This window comes from Pangasianodon hypophthalmus, chromosome 2, assembly GCF_027358585.1.
Source record: "Pangasianodon hypophthalmus isolate fPanHyp1 chromosome 2, fPanHyp1.pri, whole genome shotgun sequence".
In the NCBI taxonomy this organism is placed as follows: domain Eukaryota; kingdom Metazoa; phylum Chordata; class Actinopteri; order Siluriformes; family Pangasiidae; genus Pangasianodon; species Pangasianodon hypophthalmus.
In genome coordinates this window covers 11200154-11226870 of record NC_069711.1, presented here as the reverse complement: position 1 = coordinate 11226870, position 26717 = coordinate 11200154, and the positions used below count along the sequence as shown (strand labels likewise).

The window sequence follows — 26717 nt, the reverse complement described above, 5'->3', positions numbered from 1 at the left end:
TATAACATAAAAATACATATTTAAACAATATTACCACTTAAAAAAGTAAATTCCTAATTTGAACATTTATTGAACTTCAAACCATGCTTCATTACCTTTATTGCAATAAACATTATATTGATATAATAGTTTTTATATAATAATTTATTTGCTTACCTATTACACAAAAAGGCTTTCGAGCAAATTTTAGCCTGCCTCTCCATCCTCGGTATCGACAGCAACATCCCGCTGACCAAATTCTTACGATGTATTCAACTCCAAACACGACAATCGTTACAATTTCCTTTACACACACAGGAAGATAAGCACCAACAGGTAACATAGCTGTAATTCATAACAGATCACTTAACATAAACTCACTGGAGACATTAATAGGAACACCTGTACCCCTGTTCATTCATACAATTATTGAGTCAACCAATTATGTATCAGCAACACAATGCATAAAATCAGGCAGATACAGGTCAAGAGCTGCAGGTAATGCTCACATCAAACATCAGAAAGGGGATAAATATGATCTATGTGACTATGACCGTGGCATGGTTGTTGGTACGGGATGGGCTGGTTTGAGTATTTCAGAAATTTCTGATCTCCTGGGATTTTCACACACAACAGTCTCTAGAGTTTATACACAATAGTGTTGAAAAAAAATCCAGGAAGGCTACAGTAACTTAAATAACCACTCTTTATTACCACTGTGTACAGAAAAGCATCCCAGAAGGAATCTTGAGGCGTATGGGCTAGAGCAGAAGAACACCTCGGTTACCATGCCAGTCAGCCAAGAACAGGAATCTGAGGCTCAGATTTTGCTATTAAAGTGTCCAGTGAGTGTATATTCAATTCAATCTTCAATCTACAATTTATTAGTCGACTTTGCAATGTCAACTAATGTGCTACGCCAACCAAATGTGCTTTATAGCAAATTCCATACCAGTATGTACAAGGCATCCTCAGAGCTCTTTTCATATTCCTTGATGGTTGAAAACACAGATAGGACCAAACAGGAGAACACCAGCAAGAAACTGAAAGAGAAAAGAATAGCCATTTTAATTTAAACATCTTAGACTACATATTAGTACTTTCTCATGGCATTCTAATCATTTAACATTTTCACTGTATCTGTAGGTTTGGTGAAAGTGAACCCTTTCTAGTATGATCCTCTCAACATTTGCTAACACAGATTATATTGTACGCAAGACACACACCTAATTAAACATAATACAGTCAGTCTCTTCTTCAAATGTCTCTATAAATGGGCTGAATGAGTTTCTTCCACAGCAGGAGGCTTGCTGCAGTTAGTAAGATTTCCTGAGAGATTCAACAAGGTTCAGCCAAAAGTGCTGAGCTAGTCAATTCAAGAGCAATGCGAAAGACATAAGATCCACTGCAGGATATCAGACTCCCACAAACACGCTACAGCTCTCTGCTTCTCCTCCTTTTTCCTGTGATCTCATCTCTGTGAAAAAGACGATGCAGTATATTGACATAAATGGTATCATCTCCACCTCAATTACCAGGCTACACAGTAGCACAATACACAACAGTGGTACAGAGCTTTGATCCCTAAGATATAGAGATCAAATTCTGCCTGTAAAATATTAACTAGGGCAGATTATAGCTCATATGTAAACCAATAGGTATAACAGCATTTTCTGCAAGATAGTACCTCAGTAGACATAATTGTAAATATAAATAAAAGGAAAATATTTTGTGTGTATGAGCAACTTATGGTACTCAAACCATTAGTCAGGTAGAACTGAACTGTAAATTTATTGGGAACCTAAAAATGAAACCCTAATGCAACGAATCTACTTCAGCTGAGTAAAAAATCTTCTTTTGAGATTTAACTTTGGAAAACATGCAAATGTACTGGTGCTACAACTTCAACCAGAAGTAAAAGCACAGCTCCTGCTTGGGGTAACAGAAAAGTGTTTGCTCTATCATCTGGAGATTCCAGAACCAGTTCAAATCCCAACAAAGTTACAGCCATCCATGCCCAGGAGCCAAAGAAGCAAAGTTGGCCGTGCTCTCTGGGTGAAAGGGATGGCGTACTCTTTCTCCCCTGTCAATCACAGCAGTACGCCAGTTATGGACACGTGTGAACTCATGTATGAGGAAGAGGGTAAAAAGCAGTTTCCTCCAAGTGTGTTATGCAGCATGAGCAACAGTTTAAAAACATGCACTTGGCTGGATTCACCTTTCTCAGAGAAAGCACGTGTTAGCCTTCATCCTTTTTGGTTGTTAGCTGTTGTGACCAAATTGGGGGACAAATGGGGAGGAGAAAAAAGTAAAATGAAGAACCCTATAACATTTAAAACGTTGTGTTCATACTCTTTTAAAAAAAAATGCTTTAAAATAATGGTGAAAGATCTGTACAGTTCTGAAAATGAAATTCCTTTTTTTTTTTACTTTAGATTACTTATTTTAGATATTTGACAGTGTAAGGAGCAGGTTGAAAGCCTTCACTACGGCTTCATTGACAACTGAATAAGGTCCTGTCATTAATTAAGAATCAGATCTCGTATAAACAGCAAGCATGGACTGAATAAGATGATGATTGAATGAAAATAAAGATGAGTACTATATATATATATATATATATATATATATATATATATATATATATATATATATATATATATATATATATATATGTTTTATTGTTTTTTAATTTTATCCATATAAATATATATTAATATATATTTAGAGTAATATATATTACTCTTATGCTACGTCACTGGGCACCTTTTCTGCATACATGAGACATCTACAGTTGGCTACAGTTGGCTAGCTCTCTGAATAGCACGGGAGTCACTGCTGCCATCCTACCTACCCAGAGAGCAGAGCTAATTAAGCTATATCTACATGCTTTTATACAAAATATCAAATATCATGTTTATTAAACTCAAAGTAGAGGAACAATATATGTAAAGAAAACATACACAGACAGTGAACAAAGTAATGCAAACATACAGCACACACACTCACACGGGCACATGCACGCACATTACAAGCACACATCGTTGAGAAGCAGTATATTCACATATATATCTATGGCCTGGCAAAAGGAAATTAACAGGAGAACAGTCTTTGAAGCCTTTTTTGTAATCAGCCATGTGGACAGAATCATTAGGCTAGAGCACTAATTTCCATTTAAGACAATAAATCAGCAAGCAGGACATAACAATAAAATGTATTTATTTCTGCACTGACAAATAACTAATTGCCTGGTTATGTTTTGATAGTAATGCAATTTATAATCAGCATGGGGAATTGTTTAAAAATGGGGGCTCTGAAGAGCATTTATACTACAAACAATAACTCATAAATTACACTAGAACCCATGGTAGTGAGTACAGCAAAGCAACATCAAACACAAACTGGCTGTCTGATGTGACATTTCACTCCACTGAGTCCAAATTTTCTGCCTTTTCTCTAATCAAATAATCCACAGTTGCTGACATGTCTCTACAGCAGCTTTTAGCTTTTAGTCTTGTATTTCTGCTTTGCATGGCTCACATTACTGAACAAAGATGTAAAGATGTACTTTTGCAAACAGACATTCTGTCCAGCAAATTAGATGACACATCACACCTTCGATCCAAAACAAGAGACGATGGTCAATAGTCCAGGAGACAGAATGAGGGGAAAAGACATATATTTCTCTCTCATTGTTTTAGCAGCTGTTGTTAAAAGTAAAAATCTCTCCAAGTTTCAATAGCACATACATAAGAACAAGCTCCTTTATCAGTACCAAGGACGCTGCCTCAGCAGGGGATATTTCTATGTACACTACCAATCAAAAGTTTAGACGCGACTGCTCATAGAACGGGTTTCTTCATTTGTACTATTTTCTACTATTTTGGAATAATAATGAAGACGTTAACACTATAAAATAACAAATGGAATTTGACCATGAAAAGTTGTTACAAATCCATTAAACAAATGAAAAAAATATATATTCAATCTAGTCTGTCCAAATTTATGGCAGGTAGTGTATATAGGCCACCAAATACCTGGGGCAGGTTTTTCTGTTTCAGCGTTAGGTGAAGCAAATTTGTTTGTCACAAGAATGACAAGAGGAAGGAGGCCTAATATGTAATATTATAGGTTGAGCTTGATGGGCACTGCTTAGGCCTTTTTTGTTTTCCCAATCTAAAAATTAACTCAGGTGGTGCTCACTGAACATTTTCTACCCATTGCTATGGAAACAGAAATTTGTACTGGCACTAATGTTGAATAAAGAGTTGATATTTTTATTTTCATGTGAGCCTGACATCTCGTTTTCCTTAAGAAGAGCTATATATCACTCCTTGTGGCAGGGAATTTGTTGAATTACCAATTGTATTAATTTTATTAAAATACTTTTTTCTTTTGCCTAACTGTGATACATTAAAAGTATAACTGTTCTCAATGCTGGAGTGGCTCTTGACTGATCTGGAGTGATCTTGAATATTGAATTATTCCCAAGAACATTTAAACTTCACAGTGACAATGCACACCACAAAGCAATATGCAAAACTATAATTGAGGGGAAACCTGAAAGTTGATTTCAATTAAATTACAAGCATCACTAATCGTCTAATGCACAGTGTGTCTTTGAGTATACTTCTTTTTCCATTTTTTTTTTGTGTTGTTTATTTGTTTGAGGTTTTGAACATCACTGATATCAGCATATGATGTTCCCCTCCTCACAAGCCCTAAATATTCCTAAATCTACTTTAAAACTTTGAAAGCTGTATCCGTAGAGGTAACTGTGATTACACCCTTAATCACATCCTCTAGACATACAGTTATCAATCCTTTTTCTTTCCTCAGAGATGGAATGTATCAGATAGCTGGTGTAAGCTCACATTATTGATTAGCACTGAAAGAGCATCATAAACATCTGCTAAGTTAATTTATTATTTAATTAAAAGCATATTGTATCAGAACTCTTTATGTTGATTTATGCCATTTATACTGATAAATATATGACAGCCAAAGATGCTCAACCTATTTTCCACTTCTCCTGTTTTGTTCAGCCAGCAACAACGTACTCCCTCTATTCACCAGGCTCAAGCTTAAGCTAATGTGACCAGACAGCCTGGAAGAAGCTCACCTTACTCAGCTAAAGCTGAGATATATAGCAGAGCAGGGCGAGAGGAGAGGGAATAAGAGTGGTATAAGGAAAAGACTGCGCACAGTGAGATGTGAAACAGAAGAAGGAAGAGAGATATGGGTTGTGAGAGGGGCAGTGCAAGGTTGTATCAAGGAGATACGGATGAGGAGGAGCATGAAGAGAAGCATTAAGAAAAAGCGATAAAATAAGAAATTCCTTGAGGAATACTTCTTTATTCTTTTCTGTCTACCTTTCATAACACTGACACATACATAAGTAATACATAAGTAAATACTAGTAGCTAAAATGAATTCAAGTAACTTTATTAAGATAATTAACATAATTAAAGGACAACCTGAAATCAAAACAGGCCTTTGTTTACCTTGTCAGTTCATTTCCCTTATATTATGTGTGGTTGATCAGTATCAACCAAATTAAAAGGGGAATATTCACTTAAAAAGGTAAAATGCTTTTTTTTCTGTACACTCTAAAAATGCTGAGTTTTTTTTTTATCCAATTAAACTGGTTTAATTTAATGATTGGTTTGATTGGTTTGCGCCCAGCATGCTCACGCATTCAGATACGCCATTTCATGTGAATTGTACCTGCATTGTATCCTGATAAGATTTTAACCACCTGTATTTACTCTCTTTATATGCAAAAGAGCACCAAATGATTGCCATTTGTAGACTCACTAACTTTATGTAGTTCCAAAATCAGCATTCACAGAGCATTTGTCTTGGTTGTTAAATGCAGCTTGGAGAGACAGATGCCTTTACACTTGTATAATGTGGCTAAAATGTGTCTCGGACCAAGTGCTTTAAGCGATTGCACATCAATTGTGTCTTGGGTGCAACAGACACATGAAATAATCAAGTGTAAACAAGGTCAGTGACAATAGAGACAATGTGGCTGCTCCTCCTCTCCTTTATCACTATCAGGTGTTTCTATCCTGCAGCTGGGTCACTCTATAAACCGGCTGCTGATTTATCTGTGCGACTGAATCTCCTTTTTCTAAAGAACCATTTTTACCCTGACTGAGACCAAAGCTCCAGCTCTAGTGGCAAAATGTCAAATCATTTTGACAAAATAAAGGATGGTACCCACTTATTTTTTTTTACACAGAGTGTCTGTATAGCTAGCAACAGCAAAAATATTATTTCCTAACCTTGTGGTACTCTGATGACATAAGAATGTAGTAAGATTATAGACATGTATGAATATATACAAAAATTAGTTTGGAAATCCTAACAATTTATAATTACAAGTTATAATTGCACACCTGTATATAACACACATATGTAATTGAATGTATTCTCATTCATTATTAAATGCCAGCTTTACTTTTGATTACAGCTTAGAACTACTCTACAGTCATATAACTAATGCTTAACATCCATGCTTATTACTGTATCCAATAAAAGCTTTCTGAAACATGATGTGAAGTTTGATGTGACACAACATTCAGTTCCTCCTGCAGTGTAGTCATTCAAGTGTGTACTGTACTTTTGCTCTCAGCTATACAAATGAGAGTGTGATGGATGCGTGCGTTCACAGTGGGAATGCTGAGCTCACTCTTGAGTTTCTCCGGACTCATTTAAATTTAATGAGTTTCTGCAGTAGTAATTGATGGGCACTTGCTAATTTGAGTATGCCTTTTGATGTCTGCTAGCATGAACAGCCTGGAATCAAAATGGCACTCTCTTGTTTCATATTCTCTCTCTCTCTCTCTCTCTCTCTCTCTCACACACACACACACACACTTATATTTCCCTGTTTGTTTACTGTTGAGCGGTGGACTAAAGCCCTGGGGTTTATTCAGTCTTGGCTCCACCTGATCTGACTAATTACATCTAATTACAAACTAATTATTTTAGACAGTCAATACATGACACTAAAACCAAAGCCCCTAAGGCATTTTACAACTTGGGAGAAATAAGGGCAGCACAGATAACCCATGTTGAGGATCACTGTACTTTGTGAACATGACCTTCTATGATATCTGCCCAAAATTGTGGATTCTATGTTCACCACTTCTAAATAAAAGTTATAACATGTCACTGAAAGATCTCATTAAGACTTTAGACAAAAGCAAACTGTGATTAAAAAATTAACCATCAAAAAGAATATAAATATTTCAATATATGAATGTCAATATGCAATCACTGAAGAAAAGAAAAGAAAAGCAAAAGTTTTTTTAATAAATGTTAAAAATGGTTTAGTTGAAAAATTAGGGTAAAATATTATTAAGGGAAAACATTTCCAAACATTCCTTGGGCTTTTGGATGTAACACCACAGTTACATCCAGTTCATCTAGATGTGTTCACCACATTAGAGCTTTTGCAGCCTACATTCTCATACACACAGAGGGGGAAAATCCATCTTTCTCATAGGATTTGCCAAATTTGTATAGGAACATCACAAATGAGTCAGAATCCTCCACAAACTCTGGAATCCCTGGAGTTATCCAATTATACCCTCACTGCAGGTGATGTGAAAACCCTGCAGAGACAGTGACCCAAAGGCTATTTAAAACATCGAGCATCTCACATTTCTAAGCTGTCCCTGAAGTCTACAGGAGGATAGGGAGAATGCTCTGACTGTTTATATAGGGGCTTTTCATGAGCAAAATTCACAAATCTCTCTCTGTACCACTCATACACACAGTGTGCATTCACAATGTCAGACAGTGTAACACAAGAACTAGAGGAGAGGTCCAGAGGGTATTACAGTTCAAAGAGCTGCCAAACCATTCCTTTCTGTCGCTGCTCTAGAAACAATTACACCATCAGTGAGTAAACAATGCTGTTTTTTTCACATTAATGCATTAAAAACCATAAAAATTGGTCAGACAACATTCAATTGCTTTTGTGGTTGCAATATGTTTACCCATTAAGACACACACACACACACACACTGCAGTATCCAGTGGCTGTCTAAACCGGATTCAGCACTGCAGTCGAGTATGTCAACACTCCAATCTAAAAACAGAGAGGGACTGAGTGGTTTGTGTAAAGTGCTACACCCAAAGCTGAGCAATTACTAAAGAAAACAAGCCAAAGCAATCTTGCTAATACAATCAAATATGCATCCTTTCTTCCTTTTTTATGTTTAAATAGTATATATGTATATATTGTTATAGATAATAGTATATCTATTGTTAGCCAGACTGATATTCCACAACACTGACATTCGGGATTGCTCTTAATAATTGATGTGTAAATCATTGATTTAGGGTGTAGATACAAGGCCCATGCCAGCTATGGGTGTAACAGGCAATTGCCTGTGCATTGCCTGGAGAACCTAAATTATCGCTCTGCAGTGTTACATTAGCAGTAATATTCTCCAGATTCAAGTTTTAATTTGATTTGAGTGCAGCTGTAAAGTGTAAACTACAACACCATGCCATGCCCTAGATAATGCCTCCAGGTTAAGCTGGCTTCATAGTTTTTACGTAAGCTCCAACAAAGATTGCCGCAGAGTGACTACATTAAGCCAATATGGTTACAACTCAGTTTCCAACCTCAGCCTGTCACAAGCCGTAGAAATCAGCAAAGTCATGCAAGCACACAGTTCCCTCAATAAATCAGTTACTAGCTATTAGGAACATAATTCCCACTGAAGTTCACTAACATTATCACTAACATTTTGTCCATGAGGAGGTGACACTGTAGATGGTGTGAGCCACATGTGATTTCAGCCCATTCAATTTGGTACAGTTAGAGTAATTGTGTCCATGCTTAACTGGCTTGACAGATATATTAAAAAGCATGTCAAAACATGCCATGAGCAGAAATATTCATTTAATAATCATTTTTAGCATGTTAGTGTAACTTTTGACCAGTAGGTGGCACTATCACAAAATTTGTTACATAGCCTCAGGTCATGGTCCTGAAAATGCCTACCAAGATGCCTACTTTGTGTCAGTGTGCAAAGTCATTGCTAAGATACAGCCTCACTTCCCGTTTGGCAGCTTCACCATCAGATTCGTTGGCCCATTACGGGCAAACCCTTTGGATTATTCAAAATTGGCGAGACCCTCCCCAGTCAATGTACCAAATTTCATAACTTTTGTGAGGCTCACTCTGAAGATGAAGTTTGCCATATTTGGTGTTGATTGGACAAAATTTATAGGAGGAGTAGCGAAAAACCTGTTTTTAACAAAATCCAAGATGGCACAAAATCTAATTAGGCAGAAATTCTTGTCATAGGGTGCATTGAACTCGTCTTGGCCCAGGGAATCCAGGAATCCCAGGAATGGCTTTTAAATTTTGGACACATGATTCAAAAGTTATGACCATAAATGTACTTCTAAATTAGGCCCAAATTTGACCTGATGGTGGCGCTAGAACAACACTTGGCCCAAATTTGGTCAGAATGTTTCTTAGACCCTCCCCAGTAAATGTGCCAAATTTCACAACTTTTTACCAGACAGGTCTATGGGCTCCCATAGACACTCTAGCCAGAAGAAGAAGAAGAAGAAAACATGGAATAACAATAGGGTGCCTACACACCTTCAGTGCTTGGCCCCCTAATAAATACTGTTAACAACTTTCTTGCCACAGTCATCTGCTTGGTGCTTTCTCTGACAGTATTGTAAAACAGCATGCAAAGATCTTACTGCTTTACCTATATTTGTGATACTCACATATTTTTGATATTTACTTTAAAAGTCATGTGCCTTGCTTTAATTTATTTGTGTTATTTCCAAATAAGCTATCTTTACTCTTACTCAAGTATAACTGTAGGATACACTACTGAATTCACAAAATAATAGATCAATGCACTGAAACATGTATTTGCTTACTAGAATCCAATTATTTAGGTTTTGTAATATTGCTGACAATACTATATCAGTATATTCCAAACAGGACTACACAATATCAATACAAACATGAATAAAAACAGTGATGGAGACTGTACAAACACACACAATGGATGAAAGAAACAGTGAGAGACAGAAGAGAGTGCAGAAATTGAGCTAGATATAGAACACATTGCACAGTGTGCGAGCTCACATCTCTCAGTGCTTAACTATAATCAATGAGCCTTTTCAAAGGGCAGTTAACGTAAACCGCTATATATCCACAGCTGGATTGACCGCGGTCTGAAATGCGGGTTAAAATCAACACCTGTGTGCTGCGCTTGATGTAAGTCACACTCATGACTAAACTTGATTCAGAAGCATGTCGTACTGTGTTGTCCTGGCAGTGGTGTAACCAGAAATTAATTTCGGTGTTATCAGGTAATATACAAAATATAATCACAACTGTTTTCCTGATCTTTACAATCAAATTAATAAATGTCACATGCTTGTGGATTTCAGGTGGATGCCAGACAGAGCGGCGACGGCACTTTAATCACTTAAGTCACAATCTACCATCAAACAATCTTTCCATATTAATAACATTGCCATAAAATACCTTTATGACAGTTCCAGTGAAAATGATTAAAATAACATGTCAATAATAGGGGAAAATTACATCATATATTATAAATCATGATCTACTTTTCTCTTGCAGTTCTCTTGCACTAAACTCCAGCGAGCTAGTTCATTGACTCTCACTTCCATATCTCTGTGCTTATAGTGTTGCTATCTGGCTAACAGGTACAGGAAAAATGCATGATCCCAATTGGCTAATCCTGTTTCTCATCATAGCAGCTGGTATCTAATAAAATGTGATTAAACATAGGAATGTATTCATTTTAAAAAACTTTTATTATAATCAGTGTTATAAATGTTAATACTTACACTAGTTGACACAATAGTTTGTCAGCACTTCTTTTTCCTAGAAACATCCTTTTCTAATTTCAGAGCCTAGGTTATTGGTCTTAGTCAATAGATTATGTTAAATAAGTAATACACACACTCGTGCACACACACACACACACACACACATATATATTGACAGAATTTGAGTTTGACACCTCTGATATAGAGGATGAGAAACAGTAACAGGTGTTCTCACTCTCAAGGAGACAGTCTCAAAAGAAATTCAAGTTCTATTTCACCTCTCCTAACCAACAGAGGCAGTGAGAATCACCTGGATGCCAAGGCTTTCCAACAAAGGCATATTGTAACATATGATGCAGCACTTGCAATAAATAACACTGTCATACAGTCAGCTTTCTTTTTCTTCTTCACACTTTGTACACCTGTCAGACCACATATACACAGTATGGAGCTACAGGTATCCTGTCATCCAAAGCTAGGGGATATCCCTTTTTTTAAATTTACACATTACTAGCAATGTTTTTGCAGAACTTTGGGAAGCTCCCTAATACCCATTAGCTTTGAGTTTTCCTTAGTACTAGTAGCCTGTATTAGCTACCACTCATTGCATTGCTCACTACATTAACTCTATGAACTTAAATTGTGGAGAATTTACTCTCTGCTTACTAAGCGCCACTTACCTATAATCTCGCCCCACACAAAGAAACAGACTATTAGGGGCATGTCCTCCCTCCTCACACACATATCAGCGCACTGTCTAATGAAATTTAAAAAAAAATGTCCCTAACGCCAGAGCAGGGCATACAATTTCCACTTGGAAACCACTCGCTACTGCTGAGGACCGGCCCCACATGGACAGCCTAAAGATACATTAGATTACTGTGGATGGTAACACTTAGAAACCATGAAGATGGCTTTGGACTTCAATTCATATGAACAGTTTTGCTACGATGGCTTAGGACTACAATTGCTATGATAGCTTTAGGACTGCAATTGCCACGAACAGTTTTGCACTCAAGTCTCCATCAGTGAACAGTTGATAACTTCAACAAAATCGACTTCACGTGAAAACTATAATGAATTTTCATGGTTACACATTTGCACACTTTGACCATATAGTATATAGTTGTAGAAGTGAATTATTTATAATTGCACTATCTAGTGTCACCCAGATGAGGATGGGTTCCCTTTTGAATCCTCTCAAGGTTTCTTCCACATATCGTCTCAGGGAGTTGTTCCTTACCATCCTTGCCTCTGGCTTGCTCATTATGGATAAACTCATAAATTTAAAATTTATATCCTGATTTCATATATTTCCTTAAAGCTGCTTTGTGACAATGTCCATTGTTAAAAGTGCTATACAAATAAAATTTAATTGAATTGAAGTGAATACATGGGGAATGATTCACTGAAAATTCTAGCCACCTTGTCACCCCAATGTGCACCAGCTATTACTATGCTTGCCAATCATATTCAGCCAGGCCAGCATGTGCAGTACCAGCTTCTGCTGATTCCCCTAGACTTGCTGGAGCTAGTTTTTCAGTCTACAGCTGGTCCCCAAATGCCACAGATAATAACATGTCCTTGTCTCAATGAGATGAGCCCTGGCATTAGCATGATGGTGATGCCAACAAAAGGGATCCACTTGAGAGTGTTGCACCATCAGAGAGACATAATTACCACAGGTGTTTCCCTTACAGGCTGGGGAGCAATGTAGTATCACAGGAGCACAGGGGTGTGTCCCCCCAGTGTAAAGTCAGAACACATTAATTAGCTGGAACTGAGGGAGGTCCATCAGGCCCTGAAGCCACATGTTGGATCGCTAATACAATACCATACAATGTTGGTCAGCAATACCAACCATCAGCATGGCACACTGTTGAGCAGCCTTCTCCACTTTCCTCTGAATCTATTCAGGTGGGAGCATCCCTGGTTTGCCTTACTGAGAACTGCTCATCTGCCGGGGCTGTACAGCAGTGCAGCAGATACATTGCTGCGATGGCACATACTGTATGTCTGTAGTAGTTGTGTCGGCACAGCTGGGAAAGGTTTGGCAAAGCAAAAATCTTTGGCAAAGCCAAGTCAACACATTGTGGATTGTGGTTCTCCCAGGCAGTGATGGATAGCCTGCTGAAGCAGGATGTGCTAGCCCACACCTTGCCTGAAAATGTATTATACCCCTTTCCTTCTCTATCACTGATTCATTCTAGATTGCGCAGAATAAGGCAACGATCCATCTCCAAGACGGCAGGCAAGACCTTGGTTTCCACTACTGCTTTTGCTAGTGGTCAGACCACCCTGGCAACTTCCTCCCCAAGTTGCTGCCCCAAATGTACATAAATTTGGACTTGTATGTCCTTAGGTGGATGACGTTTGCACCTTCCTGCGTAGATTTGTGCATTCCCTGATTCCAAAGATGCTGACTTTTCTACATGTCTACATCTTGATTAAGGTTGTATGTAGCAGCCATCACAGTGCACTACAACATCCTTATGAGCTGACAGAGGATGTCAAAATGAAATTGGTATCTCTGAAAATTATGTCTTTTCTAGCTATCACTTCTTCAGAAAGACTTGTGGAACTGCATTCTCTGGCAATAATCTCACTTTGTATGCATTGGTGGCCACTCTGGGGTGACTTTGTGGTTGAATCTGTGATTCCTGCCCAAGGTTATATCACCCAACTTGTGAATCAGTAAGTATACCATATGTTACTTGTGCATCACCATGCGCATTCTCAAGGTTCTACCAGGTTATAATTACCCCTCACTGTTGTGTGAGTGCAGTGGTAATCTGTGAGCACCTTTCAATTTAATCCACAAGCAAACACTTGTAGGGGAAAAAAACCCTCTCGTAAACCTAAAGCTTAAAAACCAGTGGCGGGAATAGGCACAAAGGTTAAATGTGTGCATTCATTCATTGTATAATTATCTGACTGCAATTTATAAGGTTAATGTAATTGATTCCAAACAATAAACTTTCTGTCAAAATGCTGGAAAAGTTATCTCCCTCTCAGCCTTTGATTACTAATATTTGTCCAGCTTTATAATAGAAAGCTTTTCACTAGAATTTGATATAACTGTTGTTTTTTTTTACTTGCATAAGAGGCTTTTATTTGCAAGCAATAGCCTTTACAGCTGCTTGTGAGAGGTTTTTTTTTAAAAAAAAAATTCTAGCCAAAAAAAATATTATTAATTTCTATTTGGGCTTTCTTATAACTTACCATTTTCTAAGAGAATGACTGAGTATTTAGGACAAAATCAAACAATATATTACAAAACTTACAAAACCAATGAAATAACTGGACCCAAAGCCTGGCATCAAAGACAAATCAAAATAGTTTCTCCTGAGAGAAACTCCATGGTAGATCCTCTTTTGAGAACTGAGGGTAGATTCTCTCCTGAGATCTGATGGCAGATCCTCTTTTGAGAACGGAGGGTAGATTCTCTCCTGAGATCTGATGGTAGATCCTCTTTTGAGAACGGAGGGTAGATTCTCTTTTGAGAACTGAAGATAGATTCTCTCTCTACACTGGATGGATGATTCTCTTTTGAGAACTGAGTGTAGATTCTCTCCTGAGATCTGATGGTAGATCCTCTTTCGAGAACTGAGGGTAGATTCTCTCCTGAGATCTGATGGTAGATCCTCTTTCGAGAACTGAGGGTAGATTCTCTCCTGAGATCTGATGGTAGATCCTCTTTCGAGAACGGAGGGTAGATTCTCTCCTGAGATTGGACAGTAGATTCTCTTTTGAGAACTGAAGATAGATTCTCTCTCTACACTGGATGGATGATTCTCTTTTGAGAACTGAGTGTAGATTCTCTCCTGAGATCAGATGGCAGATCCTCTTTCGAGAACTGAGGGTAGATTCTATAATGAGATCGGATAGGAGATTCTCCAACAAATTTAGATTTACAACCCTTTTATTCTCATGAGCGTATTTTGAAGTTTCTATATTAACTTTGACCAGGAAAACTAAATGGAGGCCAATCCTACATTGTTTTACAACAGGATGAGATAAAATCACTACTTGGTCAGCAAGTCCCTTTCTGTTCCTGCAGGAATTCTGCATTCTAAACAGGAACACTGAAGAAAGAACAGACTGGCCTAAGGAGTCTCATCTCGAGTTTCATGATCAGATTCCTGACTGTATTGTTCTGACCAGTCCAGCCCCAAATTTCTGCCACTACATCCTGTTCCTTATTATATTGTTGGCAGTTATCCAGGTGATTCCACTATCCCTGGGGGACAGGAGGGGTGAAAGGGCCAGCTGTATGACAGCAGGATTTATTTCAAATACAGTGTTATGCATCACTAGAAGAAGAAGAAGCTATACAGATGATTCTCACCCCTGCCCATTATCCAGGGTTTATAGAACCACAGTTACATACTGTATGTAACTAGCATTACACCAGTTGGCCATGTCATCAGCCATGATTTGAGTATGAGAGTCCCAAAGAATATACCAGCATAATATGCAAATCAAAAATATCAGTAAAACGTTTTTGTTTGTTTAAATTAAATTCTCATTATTTGTATTTGCAACATCTATTTTTCATCTATATTTGAGGGCCTGAAATCTTTCTTATGTGGGATGTGAAAATGAAAGATCTCAATTAAAGGGAGTGGTGTAGGCTTAAATGATTTGAATAGTGCACTGAGCAAATCTTCATCCTGTATTGAGGATTTAGACATTTACTACAGAAATCTTTTTTCCAGGGATAATCTGACTCTCAGAGCTATGAATCCATCCAGAGATAGGAGACAGCCATTCATCTTTTTGTTCATCCATCACTCATCTATCTGCCCATCTATCCAGCCAGCTGTACATCCACCCTGGATTCATTGGCAGGATACATTTGACTGACACACTGGCTAACGACATGGAATGATGATGAGTGGCGAGCTAAGTGCAGCTCAGTGCTGCCCTTCCCTAGCTTAGTGTTACACAGAGAGGCAATATTGGTTGTTTCAGTTCACATTTGGCCCAATGTTTGCATGCATTTGCATTGATGATGTAAGTATACCAGTGTTCACTACTGTTGCTGTGCTTACAATCTGCCAATCACAGGGAATCTTACAGAAAGACAGTAAAAACTCTAGAGGAAAAAAGAGACAGAATGTAGTCTGTCTCTTATATGTATATATATATATGAAGCACTATGTATATAATATATATGAAGCACTAGCCTGAGGGAAAGACTGTAACTACGTTATGTTTATTATGATACTACATATGAGCCAGTCAATAAAGCCAGGGGCCATGAAGGTCAACCAAACTCAAAATAGCACTCACGTAGGAAAAGAGACACTACTAGGTGTGCTATAATGGCAACATAGCATTTACCCCAACATAGATCATAGACAATAAGCAAAACATATTAAAACATCCATTAAACAAAACAAAATCTGAATGACTGCAATGTATGAACAAATTCAAAATTAATGCTCGATGCTAACAGAGATAGAGAAAGCACATGAACAGTTGACACAATAAGGAGGACAAATCTGTATCTCAAGTGGCCTACAAGAGCAAAAGTACTAAGAGACTCTGTAGTCTGCTGTATAATAATATATATGAAGCACTAACCTGAGGGAAAGACTGTAACTATATTATGTTTATTATGATACTACTTACGAGCCAGTCAATAAAGCCAGGGGCCATGAAGGTCGACCAAACTCAAAATAGCACTCACGTAGGAAAAGAGACACTACTATGTCTGCTATAATGGCAACATAGCATTTACCCCAACATAGATCATAGACAATAAGCAAAACATATCAAAACATCCATTAAACAAAACAAAATCTGAATGATTGCAATGTATGAACAAGTGCCACAATAAGAAGGACAAATCTGTATCCCAAGTGGCCTGCAAGAACGAAAGTTCTAAGAGACAGAGCTCAAAGGAATACCTGTCACCTGGTAACAGCAGCAAAGATGCTCTTACAGACAGTGACAGCAGCATACTAGATGTGATTAGACTGACAGATGAGTTTTAATGCAATAGCAGGAGTTTACAGTCAATGCAGTAAACAAACAGTGATTTTTAAAGATTAAAAAATTACAGGTCCAAGCTCGTCCGTATACCAAGAACACAAAACAATATATTTCTGACATCTTATGTAACCAAAGAAAATTAGTAAAATCTTCGCTGGTTTGCGGTGATGTACTCTTGATCTAAAGTATTCCATGGGAGAAGCCATCAGTCTTTTCTGATAACATTGAACAGTATTTCATTATTTACAAATTACACCTGATTACACGATTCATCAAACCTTCAGAAGCATCCGAATGTGTAAGTCCACTTGCCATGAAGGATAAATGTAGAGTTTAGGCAAAAACAAAATAAGAACCCCTTAATACATTATTATTGCATACACTTAATCAAACCTTTTTGTCCTGTGTTAATAAACAAACCACTGTCCATTATCTCTTGAAAAGGATTTAAAAATTCTCTGTTTCTATTACTATCTAATAATATTCTATTGTTTTTACAAAGTTAATGTTGTTTCCAAATTCTGACCTGGAGTGTACATCAACACAGGTGTAGATTCAGCTGAGATAAATCATTCAAGATTCAGACAGTAAATCCAATAAAAGGGCTTTCATGAAGACTTTGTACACCTATTCATCATTGTAATGGCCCATGGACCTCTCAGTATGACTCAGAGCTTTCCTAAATGTGTCTGTGTTAGTGTTTTAGCTCGGCCCAGGCTTGGCAGTGTGTGTGGTGCTGCAAGACAGATGGCAATGTGCTGATCTCTAGAGGCCAGTTATCATGCCTCATATTTATACAATACATGGATGCCGGTGCCTGTTTTACATCTAATCCTTGCACATGTATGCACACACACACGCACACACACACACACACACACACACCTGCGTTGTCTGGAGGGGCATCAGTATGATGTCTAATAATGACCATCTGATGCAGCCAGCAACAGCTGTAAAGCTACAGGATGGCAAGGGCACATACTCTTGTGTGAAACATGTGAAAAGTGTGAAAGATCCTTTGGAGCAGAGTGATAGCACAGCAAAGTAGGCTATTAAATAAAGAAGTCTAGTAGTAGTGTCGTTCACAAACGAGACAACCCTTTGAAGCAGCTCTTTTAGAGAAACACTGGGAGCTAAAGAGCCGTTACATATCCTTCTGCTGAAAATTCATCAGTATTCTGTATTCATGATTCTCTTCAGCTTTTAATCATATACAGTGCAACCGTGAATGAATTGCTGATGAATCTAGTCAGTTTGGAGCAACATAACAATTTACAGACAGTTCTATTGAGAATGTAAAGACGTGTGTTTGACTCTCTGTGTGTGGCAAGCACCATGACGGGCTGACTGCACTTCTGCTTGTCATAATGAGTTATGTAGTGTAGTGTATAGGGGAATAATAAAATGACAACAATCACTAAATTCTACAATTAATGAAAGTTAAGCTCGTACAGCAGTGTACTAATATTAAAGAATGAATGTTCGCTGCATTCGAGAAAGCATGTATGTAGCACCTTGCAGGTTTTACATTTATTTAAATATATTTTTAGAATGAGCACAATACAAAATATAAAGTTAGAGCTAGAATTATGGGTTATATTCTTTTTTTTGCACTGTACTATGCAGTTCTGTGCTCAACCAAAAGCAGAAGCCTGTTACACACTTCAACAGCACTATAACCTAAAATGGAAGGCTTTTCCCACATCCACACTTCACCCATGAAAATACCTATATCTATTAAGTCGATGGATGGGGTATCATTGGCAATAAAAAAAAAGCACATCAGCAGAGCCTTGCATTCTTTGCTTGTTTTTGATGATTAGCATGACAAAGGATTACACTGGCACATCCCTACTCCAGACAAGCCACCACTATGTTTAAGAAGCTAAATTTTGCGTTAAATGGTGTTTTTTTTGTTTGTTTGTTTGTTTTTTAAGAAAAACATGCCAGTAGTTGGATTGGCTACTCTAAATTGTGAAGGTGTGTTCGTGGTTGCCGATGATGGACTAGCATCCCATCCAAGGTATATTCCCACCTCTCATTAAGTGTTTCAGAGATAGGATCCAGATCCACCAGATTTCCTGACCAGGAAAAAGCGGTTACTGAAGATGATTAAATGAATAAATTATTTAGTAAGCTTCAACACGTTCGCTGCACAGCTCATGAAGATGGCAAGCCTGTTCATTTCTTTTCTATGTCCTGTAATCTCTGAGCTTGATTCTCATCTCACTGTTTTCCACAAATGCACAATTGTTAGCATTTCAGTACTGAAAACCAAGTCAGGGGAAATTGGTCAGTTAAGACACACAATTAAAATGTGCCATTTTGGGATTCACCGTTGCCATGCACCAGCCATGTAGCCATGTAGCCAAACAGCAAGCAGAATGAGAAAAGCCTTATAAACAGTGGGAGAAAATAAGTATTCAATCACTTTTGGTCTATATAAAATGAACAAAAAGTATGTATTCATAAGCATGAACAAAAATGTGTTTAAACAACAAAATTGATAGGGAAAAAAAGTATTCAGGTACTATATAAAAATATACATATTTATGCAAAGGTTACATAAAAATAAATCTAGTTTTAAAAAATGTTCTTGTGCAAATTGTGCCTGGTCTCTTTATAAAAGATGTTGCCATAGGTTTGGAAGATTTCATGTAACAAGTAGCAATCATGTTAAAGGTGAAGGAGCTTCCTAAAGTTCTCAGGGACAATGTTTTAAACAACACTCAAATGGAAAAGCTACAGAGCCATAGCAAAGACCTATAAAGCATATCCTCTCAGTACATTTGGTTCTGTAATGTAGAAAATTCCTGGAACCAAAACTAATCATCCCCGTACAGGTGCGCCATGCAAGAATTTACAATATAATGATAAGGAAGGTAAGAGAAGCCAACAATCAGTCTAAAAGAGTTGCAGGATGACTCGAAAGCAGCAGGACAATAGTTACATACAGAATAATAAGCAAACTGCACCACAATCATCTCCGATTTTACACCCCACACAAAACTCCTCAGCTACAAAGTAAGCACAGAGATACATGGCCAAAAAAGCATTTAGACAAATCAGAACAATATACTTTTAGAACAATATACTCTTGTCAAACAAAACAACCATAAAACTCCTTGGCAATTTAGACATGATGTTTAGAGACAGAAGGGATGCGCATATGATCCTAAGAGTTAAGTATGAAGGTGGGAGTGTCATGATATTGTGCTATAGCAAGACATATTAGAGGTGAATTTAATCTTATCAACCAAGAAAATGAATAGAGAGAAAATGGACGTTTCAACAGGACAACGATCCCAAACATATAGCCAAAACAACTCAAACATTCCTTGCATGGCCTAGTCAATCTCCTGACTTTAATCCCATTGAGAATGTATGGAAGAATTTTAAATTGTGAGTCCATTAGAGGGACTCTCTTAGCTTTGGGGAATTGAAGACTATTTGCCAAGAGGTATGGGCAAAAACTGAACCACAATTACTTCTTAGCATAGACATCTCAAAGCTGTAATTACCACCATTTATGTTGGTAATTTGTGGTATCTGAATACTTTTTACCAATCAGTGTAACTCTTTGATTATGCTCATGAATACATTACATTTTGTTCCTATTTATAAGTACAAAGTCAAGAGATATTGTGTGTGTAAATACTGTATATGCACTGGATGTACATTAAATAACAAAAACAATATTGTACAAATAATTATTTCCCCTCACTGTAGCTGAGGCTACAAAATGTGACAGCTCAGTTGTTTTTATTCGCTTAATTCTTCAACTTTCTGTTTTACAAACTATACAGTGTAATGGCTGAGGAAGCCCATGTGATTCGTAAAGCTTTGGCTATGTCCAAAACCTCATACTGCCGCATTTCAAAGTAAGGCAACATAGTATGCCACCTGTATAGTATGCAAGAAACAATTTTCCATCCCTTGTGAAATTTGACTACAAAATGTTCTCATGTTTGTAGAAAACAGAGGCCTGAAAATAAGCTGAAGACAGCACATACTGCTAATCACAGAAACCTAAGAGGGGGGAAATAAATACACTAGGCTGGTTTTGGAGCTATACCACAGGGGTTCGGTGCTACTAAATAAAAACGCTCTAGGCCTACACTACACTGTAGAAAAAATTACTATACATTTTACAGCAATTTACTGGCAGTCTGGGTTGCTGTTAAAGTACTGCAGAAACATTTACTGTAAAGTACTGTAATATCTTATATAATATAAAATAACATATAAATACACATAAAATAGCACATTTGAACACACAACCTTCTGATCTGTAACGCAAACCCTTAGTTACTGAACCACCACATCTAGCTCAACTAGCGTTCACTGATTCAACGCAGTCTTTTAGTGGAGTTAATTCAGTGGAAGAAGTGGTCGAATCAGTGCAAGCTAGTTGAGCTGGTTGTGGTGGCTCAGTGGTTAAGGCTTGGAGTTACAGATCAGAAGGGTGTGTATTTAAATCCCAGCACTGCCAAACTACCACGGTTGGGTCCTGGGACAAGACCCTTAACCTTCAGCTCAGTTGCATCTTGCATCAGCCAAATGAGCAAATGTACTGGATTATGTGTTAGTTTATACTATGTACGATATTACAGTACTTTACTGTGAATATGTTTTATAGTTGTTTACTGTATATTTTATAGTGCTTTAATGACAACGCAGGTTGCTAGTAAATTACTGTAAAATTTACAGTGTTTTTTAACAGTGTACACTACCACTGAAACATTCAATTTTGTTAAGTAGATTTGGAATGTAACCAAAAGCAGGATCATGTTGCACACATATAGTGGCGTGCTCTTCACTGTAATAAATTGTTGTAAATTTTACAGTATTTTACTGACAATTTGGGTCATCAGTAAAGTACTGTAAAATATACAGTAAACAACTGTAAAATATATTTACAGTAAAGTACTGTAAAGGCTTATTGTTGTATAAAATGACACAAAACCCAGCACTCAAGCTCATTTGGCTGATGCAGGATACAACTGAGTTGAAGGTTACAGGTCTTGCCCAACCATGACAGTACTAGGATCTGAACACACAAACTTCTGAGCTGTGACTCAAAGCCTTAACCACTTAACCACCACAACTACATGATTACACCACCTCAACTAGCTTACATTGATTCAATTACTTCTAGCACTGAATTAACACCACTGAAAGATTGCAATGATTCAGTGCAAGCTAGTTGTGCTAGTTGTGGTAGCTCAGTGGTTATGGCTTTGAGTTGCAGATAAGGTGGTCGTGTTCAAATCCCAACACCACCAAGCTGCCTTGATTGGATCCTTGAGCGAGACCTTTTAGCTCAGCTGTATCCACATACAGGGTTATGTGTTATTTTATACTATGTATGATACCGCAGTATTTTACTGTAAACAGTTGTTTACTGTGAATTTTGCAATACTTTGTTGCCAATAAATTACTGTAAAATCTACAGTAAATTTTTTTACAGTGTACACTCTTAGTAAATGAGGTTCTTCAAGGGTTCTCTAATGGTTCGTTGTATAATTAAGGATTCTCGGTTTCCTAAATGGAACCTACAAGAAATCCATTCTGACAGGAAAACAGTCTTTTGTAGAGTTTTATGTAGAATCTTTAAAGCCTCCCACAGAGGAACATACTGAAGAATCATTAAGGGTTTTCAGGTTTTTTTAAGCATGTACTATGTAGTGCGCTCGTGTCGGTTGGAGACGCAGCCTTTGTCTGAGCAGCTGCTTGTGGAGCTGTCCGAGGCTGGCTGGTGCTGAAATGGGTGAGATGAGACAGGCTTGGCAGAAGACACTTCACTGAGCATCCTCTCAATCCGGGGAGGAAAAACACAGCGATTGAGAGGGGGTGCTGCACAGTGAGCGTGACATGCTAGTGCTTTACTTCAAAACAAAACCGCTTGTTAGACTGCAGGGCACGTCCGCACCTGGAGCTGCCACTGTGCATGTAGGAAACATGGGCCTATTTCTAAAGAAACGAAGTGTTTCCATTCATCACGACCAATAACACGCATGGAGCTAGGAAGGGGTGAAATGTAATGCAGACATATCCTTTTCCCCTGCTCATACGCAGTGTACACCACAAGTCCAACGCCTCTTTGTCTTCTACTGCCATTGATGTCGAATTGTGTTGATCATACAGTGTCGTGAAAGACACACATATATATATACACAAAATGTGCAGTAAACAGAGCATTCAGCTGACAAAGCAAGAAAAAATACATTTCGAAATAAGCAAGTCACGTGCTCCGAGAGGAATCTTAATCATTCAAAACAAAAATAGCAGCATACAAACATAAGCCACTACCATATGCTGCATGAAGTGGAGAAATAGACAGCGCATTTCATAAATACGTGGCAAATTCTCTGAACTTGGAAGGCGTGAATGAAGGGTTAGGTGATGAAACGAGCAGAGGAAACGAGTGCGATGCGTGAACGCAGAAGGAACTCGCCATCTCGATGCATTCCAGACATTTGCGTGGTTAAGAGGTAAATAAGCACATGTGAGAGAGCGCCTGATAGAAGGGTGTAGAATAATGATGGTGTAAATAAGATACCTGACTGCTTATTCGACATAACCAGGAGACATATCAGCAGCTGGAAAAAAAAAAACAGCAACAACAACAACAACATCTGGCTTTTCAGGCTCTGCAGCATCACTGATGTGAGTTACTCACACATAAGCGTGATAGATGAATGCCCAGCCTCGTGGTCTCTCCAGAACATTGTAGAGGAAATTCTGCAGGCGGCGGTAGAAGGCGTTGCGCTTGGGCGGCTTCTTGCCCGCGATGCCGGAGCGTTGCTTGCTCAGGATGCTGCCGCGTTTGGTCGCGTCACTGGCCGCGATGAGCAGCGCGCCATCACGACTCGAATCCGCCGCGGCCGCCTCGAGCCCCACAAAGCCCACCTTGAGCTTCTTCTCGGTCTGCGGGCCCGGGTAAACCCCGCCGTTGCGGGATTTCTGCACCATGTTCGCGGCGGCGCTGGCATGGAGAGGAGAGAGAGGAGGCGCGGGCGCGCGTGCCGGGGCTCCTCCGCCCTCTGCCAGGTGCGAGCAGCTCGGGGAGAGAGGCGCGTGTGCGCGCGCGCGCCCAGGGGTAAGGACGGGAAGAAGCGCGTGTGCGCGCGCAAGGAGGAGCTCGGGTGTGCGTGAAAAGGAGAAACCAATAGCTATGCGGGGAAGAGAGTCCGCAGTCTCTCTCTCTCTCTCTCTCTCTAAATCAGCATCTTCCGACCACCTGACAGCAGGAGTGGAAAAGAGAGAACGGGTGCTCAATAATTCAGAGGGGATGCAGGGAGAATAGGTCTAACACACACTAAAATAATCTACTGAAAAAAAAAACAGTAAACACTGCACACATTACAGCGGCAGTGTGACCTGTACAGTGGCTTACAAAGAAAAAAAAAACACTGAAACAACGGAAGCTATAGGGGAGTGGCCTTAAAAAGGGAGAGAAAGAGAGATTGAGATCATGTCCCCTGAGATTAATAGCTGCTCCTGCTCCAGCTCCAGCTAATCTAATCATGTACAAAACCCTGATATACACCATACCTGCCCAGGCCTGTCACTGAGGGACCCAGGGTTAGAGAGAGAGAGAGAGAGAGAGAGAGAGGGATAGAGAGAGAGAGAATCATCATATCATAGACACATGCTCTCTAACACTTAGAGAGCATAAACAGTGAGTAATAAAACAAATCTCTGTGTATTTTTTCCTTCTTATTGTTATTATTTTGTCAAACCTTTTTTTTAATAGTGTGTAAATGTGTATGTCTTAATTTAATGTTTTATGTAAAGCCTTTTACTATGCCAATAAAGCTACTCGAATCTGAATCTAATGGAATTCTACTCCAATAATCCAGCATTTCTAATTTCATCATATGTACAATCACTGCTGTTTCTTTCATGTGTCGTCAGCTTTACACTGTAATGATGATGAGTGAGCAGCACCAGAGGGCTGAGATCATTTGGAAGTGAATCAGACCAACACTACTACGCACACAGTGTTCTAACAATATCAGGTAGGCCTATACCCCAGCATCCTAATGCTCTCTCTTTCCTATACACGAACAGTTCATAGTCCCGCAATTATAATGTCTGCTAAACAATTCATACTCTTGACTTTAAGTAATCCAGTTACTTTCAGTAAATAACATTTTGTATGTTGACTGGTTCTGCAACATCACAGCACCTCACTTTGTTACAAAGACTATATGCACATTCAGGATGGCACCACATGGATAGCCTAAAGATCACCATGGGTTTAGTGTGGAAGGTACCACACAGACACCCTAAAGATGGCTGTGGATGTTCTTCCTTGGATGGCCTAAAGACTTCAATTACTAAGAACAATGTACACTCAATTCTCCATCACTGAACAGTTGATAACTTCGGTTTGATACAATAGACTTATAATAATGATGATGTTCATACTCAAGTTCCTGTTAACACAATCAGCACTTTTGACTCTATAGTATACATTTATAGAAGAGAAATTATTTAAAATTTACATTTACATTTACATTTACGGCATTTGGCAGACGCCCTTATCCAGAGCGACTTACAATAGTGCTTTGAAGTCTATCAAAAATACATTCTGATATTGGCTCACTAGGTCACAAACTAGGAATACTATCAGTCCAAAACTCTGTTGGGGAGGTAATAGACAAGTGCTCAGACAATACTCTTTTTTTTCTTTTTTCTTTTTTTTTGTGAAAGTGCTAATTTAAGTATTTTATGAAGAGGTAAGTCTTTAGACGTCGCTTGAAGGCTGCCAGTGACTCAGCTGTTCGGACATCTAGGGGAAGTTCATTCCACCACCTTGGTGCCAGAACAGAGAAGAGTCTCGATGCATGCCTTCCTTGTACCCTGAGAGATGGAGGGACCAGTCGAGCAGTGCTAGAGGATCGGAGGGAGCGTGGTGCCGTGCGAGGTGTGATAAGTGCTTTGAGATAAGTGGGTGCTGGTCCGTTTTTGGCTTTGTAGGCAAACATCAGTGTTTTAAATCTGATGCGGGCAGCTACAGGAAGCCAGTGGAGGGAGCGTAGCAATGGGGTAGTGTGGGAAAATTTAGGAAGGTTGAAAACCAGTCATGCAGTTGCATTTTGGATCAGTTGCAGAGGACGAATGGCGCTCAGAGGCAGACCTGCCAGGAGTGAGTTGCAGTAGTCCAGTCTTGAAATGACAAGGGACTGAACAAGCACCTGTGTGGAAAGAAATGGACGAATTCTTCTGATGTTAGACAGTTGATTGTCCATGGTTACTCCAAGGTTGCGTGCAGTAACCAAAGGCGAGATCAGAGAATTGTCTAGGGAGATTGCACGATCCTGAGATGGTGATGAATCACCTGGGATGAACAGCAGTTCAGTTTTGGTGGGATTAAGTTTCAGCTGATGAGCTGTCATCCATGATGAGATGTCTGCCAGACATGCTGATATCCCGAGAAGAAACATAAGTGTCTGAGGGAGGGAAGGAGAGGATGAGTTGAGTGTCATCTGCATAGCAGTGGTATGAAAACGCATGTGAGGATATGATCGCACCAAGAGATCGAGTATAAAGGGAGAACAGGAGAGGACCAAGTACTGCGTCTTGTGGGACACCAGTGGAGAGTCTGCAGGGAGCAGATGTGGATCCCCTCCATGTCACCTGATATGACCGACCTTCCAGGTAGGAAGCAAACCATTGCCATGCTGCGCCACGAATTCCTAGACTCATGAGGGTGGACAAGAGAGTCTTGTGGTTGACTGTGTCAAACGCTGCTGAAAGGTCAAGGAGGATGAGGACTGAAGACAGTTTGGCTGATCTAGCAGCATGTAGCTTCTCAGTGACGGCCAAAAGGGCAGTTTCTGTGGAGTGTGCCGGTTTGAAGCCAAAATCAC

General features: G+C 38.8%; 1 protein-coding gene across 3 annotated transcripts in view; it reads right to left on the bottom strand.

Annotated features, from left to right (window-relative positions):
* Nucleotides 1-24036, bottom strand: part of LOC113533429 (potassium voltage-gated channel subfamily KQT member 2) — a 52585-nt gene extending 28549 nt beyond the window's left edge. Inside the window, exons 1-3 of one of the 3 annotated variants that reach the window (XM_034299935.2) lie at nt 23519-24036; nt 932-1022; nt 157-283 (exon numbers count right to left, since the gene is read on the bottom strand). In XM_034299935.2, coding sequence (XP_034155826.1) covers nt 157-283; nt 932-1022; nt 23519-23811 — 511 coding nt within the window. In that variant the 5' untranslated portion in view covers nt 23812-24036. The remainder of the gene's footprint in view (nt 1-156; nt 284-931; nt 1023-23518) is intronic. The other 2 variants (XM_026925588.3, XM_026925596.3) reach the window with 2 other exon arrangements.
* Nucleotides 24037-26717: the final 2681 nt, after the last annotated feature.